Source organism: Pteronotus mesoamericanus, unplaced genomic scaffold, assembly GCF_021234165.1.
Source record: "Pteronotus mesoamericanus isolate MK-2021 breed Mesoamerican mustached bat unplaced genomic scaffold, CSHL_Meso_final contig_657, whole genome shotgun sequence".
Taxonomy (NCBI): domain Eukaryota; kingdom Metazoa; phylum Chordata; class Mammalia; order Chiroptera; family Mormoopidae; genus Pteronotus; species Pteronotus mesoamericanus.
The window spans coordinates 17,841,705-17,856,175 of NW_026555229.1; the positions used below are offsets into that span (position 1 = coordinate 17,841,705).

General features: G+C 41.9%; 1 protein-coding gene across 3 annotated transcripts in view; it reads right to left on the reverse strand.

Moving 5' to 3' along the window:
- Window positions 1-708: 708 nt before the first annotated feature.
- The window catches only part of CACUL1 (CDK2 associated cullin domain 1), a 52,008-nt gene continuing 38,245 nt past the window's right edge, over window positions 709-14,471 (reverse strand). The window contains exons 7-12 of one of the 3 annotated variants that reach the window (XR_008529791.1): window positions 13,299-13,437; window positions 6,588-6,631; window positions 5,777-6,136; window positions 2,740-3,124; window positions 1,861-1,941; window positions 710-1,596 (exon numbers count right to left, since the gene is read on the reverse strand). Coding sequence is in view for 1 of the 3 variants with exons in the window: in XM_054581587.1 (XP_054437562.1) it covers window positions 6,096-6,136; window positions 6,588-6,631; window positions 13,299-13,437 (224 nt within the window). In the remaining 2 variants the exon portion in view is untranslated. Of the gene's footprint in view, window positions 1,942-2,739; window positions 3,125-5,183; window positions 6,137-6,587; window positions 6,632-13,298; window positions 13,438-14,471 lie in introns of those variants that run through there. The other 2 variants (XR_008529790.1, XM_054581587.1) reach the window with 2 other exon arrangements.

Sequence of the window (14,471 nt, forward strand, 5' to 3'; positions counted from 1 at the left end):
GATCAATTTGGTCTTCTGCATCATCTACTGATTAATAAGGAAGGTGTGTTATGTTGGTAGGTTATTTGTCCTTGTAGTAGTGGCCACTTTTTTTTCTTTATACATATTTTGAGGTATGTCATTAGTAACTTAGGTGCATAATTAGTAAGTTTAGAATTGTTATATCCTTCTGGAAAATTAAGCCCTTTGCCAAATGTAGAGGCTCAATCACTAGCATTAAGGGGGGGAGTGGGTTTAATATTAATATGAAGAAACTTAGCTTCAGAAAAATAACCTACTCAAGAATATACACAAGTAGTTGCAACAAACTTTTGCTCTTAGATTTGGTGTGTGGTATTCTTTCTATTGTATCATGTTTTCTGAAATTCAAATATTTTACAATTGTGGATTATTGAGAAACAAGCCAATAGACAAAATAAACATACATAAACATATACTAAGAACTGGCTCTAGTAGAAAAGTTTTATATTCAGTTAAATAAAAATAAATTTTGCTAATAGAAGAGAGAGAACTTAAACAGCTCCTTATTTGGGAGGTAAAAAAACCTGAAGGAAATTTTCAGGTGATTTAAATACAGAGAAAAAGAAAATATAAAGTCACTGAATCTGGCTTCTGTGTTGTAATAATAGGGTAGGTCCATTACAACGCAGCTTAGGTTATTAAAAAAAAAAAAAAAAAGAGGATGAGAATTGGCATTCTGAGATCACTGTAGGAAAGGACACTTGTGCAGAGAGACAGTGAGAGAAACTAAAATCGTAAGATTTCACAACACATTAGGGGATATAACTAATTTCATAGCAAGAAAACACAAAGGCCTTTTTTTTTTTTAAAGCTCAGTATAATCAATGCAAAAACCCCCCAAAAAACAGAAAACCAAAAAAAACCCAAGTCAGAAGTTTTGATTCAAAGTCACAATGAATCCAGTGTTTAAAAAAGAAAAACTCCATCTATATGTACATATGTATACATACTGTATATGTCTGTAGTTAAACGCACACACACATTGTTTTTCACCACTGTACAGAGGTCGCGATGGGCTCCCACTCGGCAGGCTGAAGAGCCCTGGTGGAACAGACAAGGGCCACCGGTGGCCCTCCCCTAGGGCTCATTATGAGTGTACTGTATGCAAATCATTATGTTCCATAGTATAACAAAGTTCCAGGGAACCAGGTATCAACATAGCAAAGCCAAGGACATCTGTACAAGATTTATTAACCACAATGTTTTGGAGTGACAGTTTACACCCTATTACAGAAGGACTGATTCAAAACCACCAAAGTGAAAGGTCAGAACCGAAGTCAGTAGCTTTGAATCCCCGGTCAGTAAGGGTTTCATCCACCATTTTGTTTTTCTTACATTTATAAAAGAGCTGATGCCCAGAACACTTTGCCGTAAGCTCTCCTGTGCTTTCCAACGACAAGCACCACCAGAGACTAGGTTTCATTGTCTCACCCTCGCTCTGGCCGTGCGGGTGGGTGGCCAAGCCTCTCGTCTGCCTCGACCTTCCATTTATTCATGGGCACTCCATTTCCAGCCACAGCTGCACGTGCGAACGACTTCCCCTGAATTGCATGGCTGTAGTACTGACAAACAGGCCTAATGAGAGCAATTAAATTGCCATCTGTTTAACAAATCACACCCTTCTAAGAGAATATCCATAGTCTTACTGAATTTAGTACATAGTCACAACATTAAAATGACATGTGGGAATCAATACAAAATTTTTTTTTTTTTTTCAAACCACAGAATTCACCCAGAATTGTAAGCCACTAACATTTTTCTCAACCATCCAGTCCAACCAGAAATGGTCATTTCCACCCAGTAGGGGCACAATACATACCCGATCTCCTGAGAACGTACCTCTGAGTAGCGCTCTCTTAGTTCTCCCACAGCCACTCCATCAACACAAGCAGAAACAGGGTATGTACTTGCGCCACTCGGCTGTGGAAAGAGGTTCAAAAGAGGGTCTTGGCCAGCGGAGGGGGGGAGTGTCAATGACTTAGTTAAATAAACAGTAGGGACAGAAAAGTATTCTTTCCCAGGAACAGGGGTACTTTCACATACAGGGTGGGGCAAAGTAGTAGGTTTAGATTTGTGAGTATGCAAAACACAAGAGTTTATTCTTGCAGTATTATTTATTATTTTATTATTTTCCATACAAACTATAAACCTATTTTTGCCCCACCCTGTATTCTAGTGGCCAGAAACTGGGGCAAATTTCAACAAGGTAATGAAAGTCATCAGAAAGCGATCTATTATGACCTCTATTTTAACTTCTGATAAACATGAACTTCATCTGACGCAATCATATTGAAAACAGTAATCACAAACAGAAAGGCCCTATAAAACTTTTATAGGCATCAGTCGAGGAATTCACATTCTGATCTTAAATTTCAAAGTCCCCTTAAGGGGCCTAGACATGGGAGTCAAGTAAACATAATACTCTGAAGCTCAATGAGACACCACTTAAAAAAAAAAAAAAATCAACTGAAAACATCTGAACAATGGCTAGCAAAAATAGGTGATTTCGTGTTGGTTTTTAGTTGCAAAGTTTTTTATTATCTCAGATTAGTGTATATTCCTCAACAATGTTCATTTATTTTAATAATAGCTGCTTATTAAACAATTGACTTTGGGCTTAAGAGCAATACTTCTTGCATGATAATCATGGAAATAACTGAGACAAAACAGGAAAAAACAGAGGGAAACACAGCCAACCTCACTAAGACGACGACAAACCTGGAAGGTCCCCTCTCGGGGAGGAAACGGGCTGATCGAAGGCGACGATGCCAGTGCTCCCGCTCACGTCACGCCTGCAGAAAGCAGGCACGTCTGCCAGGTCGCCGTGCCCTCCGCTAGCCCGTGGGCACAGAGGGCCGCTCCGAAGTTCTCTGTGCGCTGAAGGACGTTCACATCCCTGTTCAGTCAGTACAGAATATCGCGAGGTGACGCATGTGCAAACTTTTCCTGAGGAATTCTTTGTGTGCAAATCTGCAACCCAACAGAAAGCGCGTAGCAAGGGGACTGGTGGCTCTGCGGGGCTGCAGCGCCAGGATGCACGTGCGGTGTGGGCGGCCTGGGGCATCCGTTCTTCTGCGATCTTACTCACAAATCGGTTTTCATCCTATACCCCAAAGAAATGGAGGGTAGCTGCCTCAAACTTGTATGAGGGACAGAAAAAATGTAACTTTCCCACAAAATGTACTCATGCACAACTCCTGCATCCAGGTTTGTCTTTCTTCTTTCCAACTCCACCTAAGAACTTTGTCAGGGTTTGCTGTCTATCCCAAAGAACACAAAGCATTTGTTGGGCTGGGGTGCAGCTGTGACAACAGAGGGCTCCAACACTGAAGATTTGGGCCAAAATTTAAAATATGTACCGTCTCTCAAACCAACCATCATCTATTTATACTTTCACATGCCATTATTTATTTCAATGTGACCAAACTGGCTCTTTGTGGAGGGTTGGATTCAGGCTGCCCGCACACGCCGGTCAGTCTGGCCCAGTCGGCCGCGTGGCTAAGGAGGCCATCAGCCCGCGCGTACAATGAATGCTCTGACTCAGGCCCCACAAAAGCTGGTACTTAACTGGGCGGGAGAAACTATACACTGTAACTGGCGAGAATACAAGTAAACGTGAGAAAATACTTTCTGGCAAACAGTGCTTCACCAAAACAAAATGGAGGACAAATCTTATTTCTTCTCATGTTGAAAAGTAAGAATTTTGTTAAGAATCCCAACTAAATAAGCAAGGTCAACTCTGGATTGAAACAAAGAAACAGGTTCCTCATACTGCCATGCACCCCGGGGGGGTGAAAATGAGCAACAACAGGTCACGTGCCCCAGGAGGAGGTGCAAGCTCCCCCTCTGGTGCCGTCCCGCCAGGCTTCGCAGCGCAGGCCGGGTCCGGGCTGGCTGCAGTCACGCACAGAAACTCAGAGAAACTAAACCCTACAGACTCTGCCCACATTTTGTGTACACATATATTATAATAATAAAAAGACAATATAAAATATTTCTCCATTAACTTTATAATGCAAACACGGCCAAAGATTTTAATGCCAATTCATGTCGTAACACAATGCTTTTACAGAGAAAGTTCTGTTGTTGGCCAAAGAACAGTCTCTCCCAGAAAAAGCATTTGGGTATATTATTAAAATACTGAAGAATTTATTTTTAAAAAATTCCAATTTTATTCCTTGCAGAAATAGTAAAACCACTCAGGAGAGACTTTAGCTGCAGGTGTTATTTATAAGCCTGCAGCAACATTCCATTGAGAAAAATAAAATTTGCCTTCATGGTACAATGGAATTTTTCCTTGATACTAGAATGTGACTGGTGCAGCAAATCAAACTATACAGGGCACAGCGAGAGCCCACATATATTCTTACAGTAATTCAGTGTTTATCAGTACAATCCAGGACACAAGAGTTAATGAGTCCAACACCAAGTCCTCCACAACCCCCACCAACTCTGGCTGGTTAAGTACTTTAAAAAATAAATCCTACAGCCTTTACTTTTACGTCTCTGAATAGTAATTTTACAAACACAGGATTTCTGACAGATAACTTACTTGCTCCTAAGACCACACTTCTTCTAACTCTCCCACGCACCCATTCCCCAGAGGAGGACTGGATGGGCAGAGGCAACTCCTATGGAAAACCTGCACAGCGCAAGTGTGGCAGCATTTCTCACGTCGTCTTTTTCTGCCCCAAGCTCTCTGAGGGTGAGCGTTAGTCTGACGTGGCCTAACAGATTCAAACATAATGCTCACTTTAGAGTCACACAGAACCGAGAAAAGCACTTTTGTTTGTTTATCACATCTATTTTTCTTTGCCGTTCAAGAACTAGAATAAGCTTCAGAGTCTAAACAGGAACTAAATAGCAGTGTGGGCGCAGAAAAACACAAAACACGGCTTTGCCACAGCGGGAAGGGGGCCTTAAAATGGCAGTGCTACTTCTTCTCTATTGGACTCAAAAAATAAATAAATAAAAAACTTTAAAAATAAAAAAATAAAAGATGCAGACCGCAGACTTATTTAAAGTACTTGTCTTACCCATTTAAAATGAAACGGATCAAGAATCCCACACCACTGATTGTATTTGGGTGCAATAGCCCATCTGCTTCCTAGAGCATCACAGGAGCCAGCTCTCACTGTTGGGTGATTCTCAACATCGGGGTGGGGGGGGGCTTAAGGGCTAGAGTACTGGCCACCCCTGAACTAGCGTGATGCCAATACTGTAGCAGCTGGTGAATCATGTGAAGTGACAGAGGGAATGGAAATGCTCTATGAGAGTTGGTCCCCAGCATTAACATGATATGCCACAGGAGACAGGGAAATCCGATCCATGTGCGACCAGTTTCTGCTTCCCCACTCACTCAGCATCCCGCTATGAAGTCACACCTGACGCCTCACGGTGGGTTAGTCCATGACACCATAAGCTTTTTCAGGAAGCGTGTGTGAGTTTGACAACATGGTCACAGAGTTGCAAAGTGCACGAAGCTCAAGGCACAGAGTAGAAAAAAGTTGTGAACTAGTGGGGGAAAAGGTATAGCAAAAGCAGAGTTAGCATTTTCCTTTCACAAGACTTTCTAATGCTAAACAAAGACCAACTCTTTTAAAGGGGTTTGTTTGTTTGTGGGTGAAAAATACTGTATAGTAATGATCTGCTTGATTTTAAAGCAAAAGGAATCTTGATGTGCGAAACCAGTACGCCGAGTGCCAAGTCCACAAGTGAATAAAACAGTGCTTAAAAACAATTCTTCTGCTCTTACATTTTTTGGAGAAAGCTGCTAATTTGGGCTGCTGGATTTCACTTAAAAACGATCACTGTTCAAGATGCCTGTTCCTCACAGAATCTACAGATAGATTGTCCCATTTCAAAATCATCCCCAAGTCTAGCAGCAATGGACAGTTTTGTGTGTTAGTTTTTGTTTTTTAAAATTACAAATCAAAGTAAGAAGTCCAACATCCTCTTCCAAGAACAGCTTTGTGACAGCTCCTGAGTGCAGGACCCCGCTGTGCTCCGAGTACAGTCTCTGCAGCTCCAGTGTGTCCTTTTTTTCAGGAAGGAAAGTACATTCAATACATTCACTATCTGTACCCTCTGGAACTCGCACATGCTGATGAGCTGTCTGAAAAAAAAAAAAAATCACCGGAACAGGAAAAAGTATGAATAGCAGACAGCATTTGATAATGGTAGGAATCTGCCTATTTAACACATACTCCTCACCCCACTCCCAATCCCACAGAAGGAAATTTTTTTAAAAGAGCGGTCCTGAGCGGAGCGAAAGGGGGCTAGATCACCAGGAGCTGAGGCTGGGCCATCGGCCCGTTCTAGCCAACTAGAGAATCCGGTAGCCTCTTGACAACTGAGAACCACCACTGCCGACTGGACTTGAGCGCGGTCACAGGACTTGAGCGCGGCCACAGCTCACAGACTAGCCTGGCCTTGAGCACACAGGGCGCCTAATGAGACCGCCATCAGGGACATTTTGGGCGTCGTCGTACTCACTGCACGGTCACTGCCAGTCGCTATCTTACATCACAAACCCTTCCCAGACGGTAAGGAACATCATTACTTACTATAAGCCAACTCATCCCCAGCTCTCTTCCGGGACTGGTCACCTCTGGGGATTAAAAAAAGAAGAGGGAGTCAACAGCACTGACCGGCTTCTTCACAAACCGAAACAGGAGAAGCAACTGACATAACTGATTGCAGAAATACAGCAGACATTTCAATTCTAACCCAACAACCTGTTTTAAAATAGACATTAAACTTAAACAGTAACTGAGTCATTTATAACCTGAATAGTCTTAGCTAAAGGGCGCTGTCTTATAAATATAGAGAGCCTTTCAGTGAGGAGGGATTATCTACAAAGATAGTTTATAATGGTTCTAGAAACAGGTTCAGATTGTCTTTGAAGACTAACCTAGGTTCTGCTATGAACACCCCTAGTGACCTTATACTAGGGCTTAAAGCTTTTGAAAAAAATCTCATAATCTCATTAAAGATGAATATGAATACCCTTCTTACAGGTAGAAGAACATGAACCTTTAAATACAATGACCAGTTCATCTGCAAACACCAAAAAGTTCTAGTTCCATTTAGAGATAAGAAAACAGAGGTCTCAGTAGGTCCTATACTACCCATAAATCCTATTTTTTGTCTTTTTAGTTTCTCAGACAAATGACTAAAATGCCACAGTAATGAGTAATAACGACCAATTCACTAGCTCTTACTCTGCCCAACACTCTATCCTCGGCCACTTCTCCTTGTACACTCTCCTTAGTCTAGATCAATGACAACACAAGTCCTGTGAGTTGAAATACTACCCACTAGCCAGTGGGTCCCGGATTTGCACCTCCAGCTCTGACATTTCCCCTGTGCTTCAGACTCGGACCCACGTGCCCACCACCATGGCCACCTGGAGACCTACACGCATCGCCCATTTCCTGGGGTCAGAAGGAGCGCTGACTCCTCACCATCCCCCTCCTTCCCCAGTCTTCCTCAATAAAGGGGACCACTGCCCACCAATTACTCAGCCAGAGTAGAGCCCTAGCTCATCCTCGACTCCTCTCTCCCCCTCACTGGGAGAATTTTATCCCCAAACGCAATCCAAAATAACCACCTCTCACCCACTCCACAGCGACACCCCAATCCGAGAAACTATCACCTCTTCCCCATGCAGCTGCAAGAATCTTATTATTGGTCCAGACAAGAGCCAGAGTGATCTTACGTAAAAGCATAAATAAGATTATTTCATGCCCCCCATATTAAGGCTCTTCAGTGGGTTTCCATTACAGATAAAAGGCAATTCAAATGCAGTTTCCCAGGCTGGTGAGATCCGGCTCCTGGCCACCTCTCCATACTCCTCACCTATCTCTGTTCACGGCACCTCAGCCCCTCTGGCCTTCTGTCCGTCCCTGGGACATGTTAGTGCCTCCATGCTGACAGTTTTCTCTGCCTGTAGTCCTCCTCCCGTTAGCCGACGGCCCTCTGCTCAGCTCTGTTCCCAGCGGGAATGCACCCTCCTCCGAAGGCGTGATGTTGCCAAGTTAGCTGAACAGCCCCTCATACACGCCCTGGTCATTCATTCTCTATCCCGTACTCCTGTTCAATTTTCCTCACAACACTTCATTTGGAAGAATGTTTACGTATTTATTATTTATCACCCTATGTTCAAGTACAAGCTCCAGAAGAACAGGGACTCTGCCTGCCTGTTCACCCAGGACCTAGAACACTGTCTAGCACACAGCAGAAAACAAGCATTTGCTGAATTAGCAAAATACTGAATAATTCCTAAATGGCCTCAACAGATTATTAAAATGCTAGCTCAAGTAATTATTTTCCGCTTTTAAATAATCTTTCAGATTACCAAAATTTCCCACTTTTGTTCTCTGGTTTTGTTCAAGACTAGGAGAGAAACCCCTTGCTGGGCTGGGTGAGGAGCCTTAATGAAGGGCAGAAAGAGAGGGCGCCAAGCGGCCCCTGGGGGCGGTCTCTCTGGGCTAAGCACTTAGAGAAGGCGGGCTCGCAGTCACCGGCCTCGAGCAGCCTAAAGCGCTCTCAACGGGCGTTCTGATGCCGCTTTTACACATCTCTACTGTGAACGCTATATCTAGGCAAGCCAGCTGAGTGTCTTACATCAGTACTATTTACACTAGTATCAGCACAGCAGCATTAACCAAATATTCTGAAACAAGCAAGTTAATGCTGATCAAAAAGAAAATGCAGGATTTTATATCTGGAATCTCAACTTCTATAGACAACCTTCATTCCCAACTCCCACAATGCTAAATAAAAACTGAACATGCAAAAAATGTTAACAGAGAAAAATACAGATGGGAGAATGACAGGAGAAAGGACGTAGAACAGGAACAGGATGTATGCGAGAGGCCACCAAAGATTCTACTAATATGGCAAGGAGGGAAAGGTACAAACTGCACTCCAAACCAGACCCCTGCTACTCCATGGAAAAGCCCGTCTAGAGTAACCCTCAGCTGAAAGACCAACAATACTTCCACCCTACAGAGTTCTATTTGGTTCCAGAAATCCAGGTACCAACTCCTCAGAAAGAACATTTTATTTGCCCTTAAAAGGAATTTGGTCCCCACTCTGAAGAGGACCACAGCCTGATTTGAATGAGACGCTCCATCTCAGGGCATGCACGTTTCAAGCTCCCAAATGAGCTTACCTTCCACAGTGCAATCTTTGACAACAGACACCAACCTGCCTTCCCTGATAATAATCAATTCAATTACACAGGTAACAGATAAAAAGAGTATGCTGATCTTAGCTTATATGTTAATTCTAACTTTAAACTAAGTCCACATTGAATTTTCAAACACCTAAAGATCTTCTGCATAAACTCCAGCTCAAATAAGAATCTGTCCATTAAAAACAAAAGAGGATATATTTGACACGATTCATGCATTATTTAAAAATATTTCAAAGACTTACTCTGTGCCATCCATATTCAAGGTGTACCCTGCCTATGCAGGACTCTGTACATCATCTAAGTGCAACATGATCTTAAATGAAAATACAGTTTGAAAAGCTGAACAGGAATCGTGTGGTTGATTAGGTATAAACATAAAATGACTGCTCCTATCAGAATAGCCAGTAGCAGGACTCGTTAGAGGGCCTGTACTACGTTTTCGCTTGTTTTTTTGGATTAGTGGACACCATTTCTTCTAAAACATTTTAGCCAAACAATATCAAGGAAAGCATCAAAGCTGGCAGGGCAGGACGTGAAACGAGCCGGAAGCGCAGGCAGACGGTCTGCCAGCGGCTGTGCGGTGCTGCACGTCCTCTCCACCCGGGCTGGGCCGGCCCCGCTGTGGGCGAGTGAGGCCAAGAACGCCGGCTCAGCCAGGCTCTGCTCTGCGCCAAGCGCCCATCGGAATGGCTTAGTAGGCCGACCTCAATCCTCTGAGCAAGCGTGTGAGAAACTGCTAACTGAATTCTAGAAATGGCCCAATTCAGTTAATAAAACATTTTAATCTTATCATCTCCTGGAATAGTAATGTTTAAATTTCAGACAGAAGGTATATGAAAGAATTCCATCAAGAGAAACAAAACATCCAACTTACACACAAGCTCCAAGGCACCTTCCAGAACACGGCCAGCTTGGCCTTGAGAGAACAGTGCCATGTTAGTCCTTCACGTACAAGGGCGATGCGACAAGGAGCTATTTCTGGAGTCGGTTGCTCATCCCAAGCAAATTTTACGTAAGAGCTACTATACACCAAGCAGTCCTGCACCCTGTTGTCTTATTCCAATTCCAAAATTAGGGTTAGGAAATGTCCCTGGATGTGTTTAAATAAGTTGCCCACACTGCTCTGGAAGGTGAATTCAAGGTGTTCAGAGACATCCACAAGAGCTAACTTCCCTAAACTGCTTCAGAAAAGTAAAACTTTTCAGAAGGCTGATTGTTTCTTAAAAGACACCAATTAAGTTCATCTCTAAAATTAAACACAAGCATTTAAATAAAACATGAATAATAGCATAAAACTCTTCAAAATGATGGTGATACCTCTTTCATGTTTATAGGAAAAAAACATAAAAGGTATACTCAATTATTCTGCATTTATTTTTAAAACATGTAAGAAAAAACTTTTAACTGTAATTCAAAACACGCAAGCCAGAAAAAGACAAAACCTGATAGTTACACAAAAATAAAAAAAAATTTCTACATGACTTAAAAAGAAAAACCAACACCACAAGCGAAGTCAAAAGACGAACTGAAAATAAATTACATGTCTTATCCCAGGCAAAGAATCAGTATCTTTACTACAGACAGGGCACACAGAAACTAAGAAAAAAAGCAAACTAACAACCACACAGAAAAATAAGTAAAGGACATGAACAGTTTATAGAATAAGAAATACAAACACGAAAATATGTTCAGCCTCACTCATAATGAGAAATGCAAATTAAACCAACTCTGAGTAATTATGTTTCACCTGCTAGACTGGCAAAAATCCAAAAGATTAACAACATATGCTGTATACAAGGCCATGAAGGACAAGCACTTCCAAACTCTGCTGGTGTATACGCAAAATGGCACAGTCCCCTATGGAGGGCGACTTGGCAATATTAATCAAAATTACAACTGCACTTACTCTTGACCCAGCAATCCTACTTATGGGAATTTACTCTCCAGATATACCTGCAACAGGTACAGGACTATGCAGGGACAAGACTATTGATTACGGCATTGTCTGTAAAAGCAAAAGACTGGAAATAATTCAAGTTGCCACCTACTGGGGACTGGTTAAGTAAGTCACAGTATATCTGCCCAACAGAACGTGTAAGAAATGAATAAAAATAAGAACATACACTGTACTTGCTTGTATCTGTATATTAAGAAAAACACTGGAAGGAATCGTAAATTTAAAAAATGATTACCAAATGAGCTGGGAGTAGATGGGGAAGACAGGTGAGAATAAAACTTCTCAGTGTATACTTTTGATTCTCAATGTGTATCATTTTGATTTTTGAATCACACAAATGTATTAGCTCTTCAAAAATGAGTAAGTAAAAACTACTATGGCATTAAATGGCCTCATTCTGTGTATGAAAACAATCCCGCTGTTAGAAATGACGGCTAATGCCAGGAAGCGTGTGACCACTGGGCAGCAGAGAGAACAGCTGGCTGTTAGCGCCCCCGTGTTCCCCGCTGGCCCCCCCTTTCCTAGTCTGTGACAAGAAAGCCAGACCTGGAGGCCAGTCTACCAACCCAGCTTCACCGAGCCTTTCCACTGGGTAGGGCGAGTGACCGACCAGTGGGCTACTCGGTGCCCCTACTACTCCGTGAACGTAGCTGCCACCAGGACAAGATGGGGAAAAGTGCCAACCGTGGGCTAATAATCATCTGCTTTCTTTCCTGACCTATGCTGAAAAAACTAGAGCCTCAGTAACAGTGATCTTGATCAGCACCAATATTCTGATATTTCATTTGGCCTCAGAACCTGTAAATGTCAACGTCTATCCACAGTCCTAGCGAGGTAAGTCAGACGGTGATCAAACGACTACTGGGGGTCACAATCATGCCAAAGCGAGGATCCCAGGCATCTTCCTGCCTTTAACTCTCTTCCTTGAATGCCCCTGATCCAAATAAGAGAAGATACGTAAAAATGTAAGTAAAGAGTAAGAATTATGAAAATATAAGGTACGATGTGACCTTCAACGATGTGGTGACATAACGGGGTGTTTTCCCATAAGGAATCACAAAGTTTTTATCCAATTTATTTCAATTGAAAAGATGTACTCTGCAAGATTTTCTGGGTCATAGCCATGATACTGAATTGTAAATTTTAGAGAAGTTAGCAAAGCATATATATCAAAACCAAGAGAGGCCAACTTTCTAGCCACATTAACAAGATACCCTAACTTTTTAAGAGGAAATGACTAGAATTTAGGGCAAAAGTGAAAATACAAAGAACAGAATCTAGCCCTGGCCAGATGGCTCAGTTGGCTGGAGCATCATCCCGCAACCGAAAAACTGTGGGTTTGATCCCCGGTCAAGGACACATGCCTGGGTTGCACGTTCAATCCTAGGTCAGGGCGCGAATGGAAGGCAACTGATTGATGTTTTTCACATCGATATTTCTCTCTCTCTCCCCCTTCCTCTCTCTCTAAAATCAATGAGCATATCTTTAGGTAAGGATTAAAATAACAATAATAACTAAAAAACAGACTCTAAAGCCTCTTTGTACTAGTTTAGTCATAAGAGTACCTTATAACTGATCATAATATTTCTACAATGCTTTTCCAAATGTTCGTAACTAATATGAGAGGATCAAAGTTGGAAGAGATCTCAGGGGCTGCCCAGCCTAACTGTATCCAATGAGAAATCCCTTCTTCAAAATCCACTTAGTGAAGGGCAGCTTCTATAAAATCAAAACGCAGCCCTGACTGGCATGGCTAAGTGGACGGAGAGCCGGCCTGAGAACCAAAGGGTCACCAGTTGGACACCCAGTCAGGGCACGTGCCTGGGTTGTGGGCCAGGTACCCAACTGGGGGTGCATGGAGGCAAACACACAGTGATGTTTCTCTCCCTCTTTCTCCTTCCCTTCCCCTCTCTCTAAAAATAAATAAAATCTTTAAAAACACACACACAAAAAACCCCAGCCCAAACATTCCCTAGACAGGGAGTTAGCGCCCTCTCCTGGGAACAGCACCTCGGCCCTGGTGCAGCTACGTCCTGTCTGGGCTCTGGCGCCCCTCCCCTGCCAGGCCGACAGTGCCTAAGGAAATGGGCATATTTTGTCACGAAAGGAAAAACTTGCCTCATGAAACCATTCTGTATAAGTTCTCTTTGAAGTTTCTGATCTTGAGCAGCATACTCAGAAAGTTCAGATTCCACCGCTGGAGGGAGTATGTTCGGAATAAATTTAGAAAATAGAGTTGGAGCCATCTGAACCCACTCTGTGAGGGAAGGAAAAGATTCGTTAAGAAAATCATACAGAGAAATTAAATTAAATGGAAAAAAGTTTTATTTTGTTTGTTCAATATATATTAAACCAAACTTAAGTACAATCCCATTCTGATAAAGAACATACAAGAGGTTCTATTTCCTTTCTAAAAAGAATTTACAGTGTAAAGAAAGCAGATGTTTTCACATTTTACTGATATAGCAAAATTTAATGAGAATTTTATTTATTTATTTTTTTTACCGAATTTACTGGGGTGACACTGGTTAATAAAATTATATAGGTTTCAGGTGTTCAACTCTCTAACGCATCATCTGTGCTGCGCTGGGTGTCGCCACCCCAAGTCACGTCTCTTGCCATCACCGTTTATCCCCCGTACCCTCTTCTTCCTCTCCTAAATGGGCCTGATCAAAAATTCTACATATTGGGGGAAACATGCAATGAAAGAAACTTTTACACTGAAAATTCAACTTTTGAAATAGTTAAACTTTAATCTGCCAGGTGAATAAAACAGGAACATAATGCGCAAGGCATGTAAAGTGAAGATGTGTTTCATAGTGTCCCAGCAAATGCCTAGGGTTACAGAAGATTAGTCTGTGAGAAAATTCACGTTTTCGAAAGGGCAAGTCTCAAATACAGTATTCTCCTCACAAGTAGTATGAATCCTATTATAAGGACTCAAACTTAGATAAAATAGCATTTAGATGAACAAGTGTTCTACGCATAGTGCCTGCTTTTATTCTGCAATTTATTACTTATGATAAAAGCCAGAGCTTTTATGATAAAGCTGCCTACTTGGGAGGCAGAATTTAGAAATCTGTCAAACTGCACTTGGATGTCTTCCAGAATAAAATAAAATAACCATTCATAAGCTAGCACTAAAAGAAAAATCCATGAACCGTTTCATCACATTTAGTAAAATGAAATTCAAAATTCTGAGAAACTAGACAAAGAAAAACATCAGCTTATTGGATGCATGTAATAAAATATTTTTGCTACCTTATGTAATTACTTTATATAGATAATTTG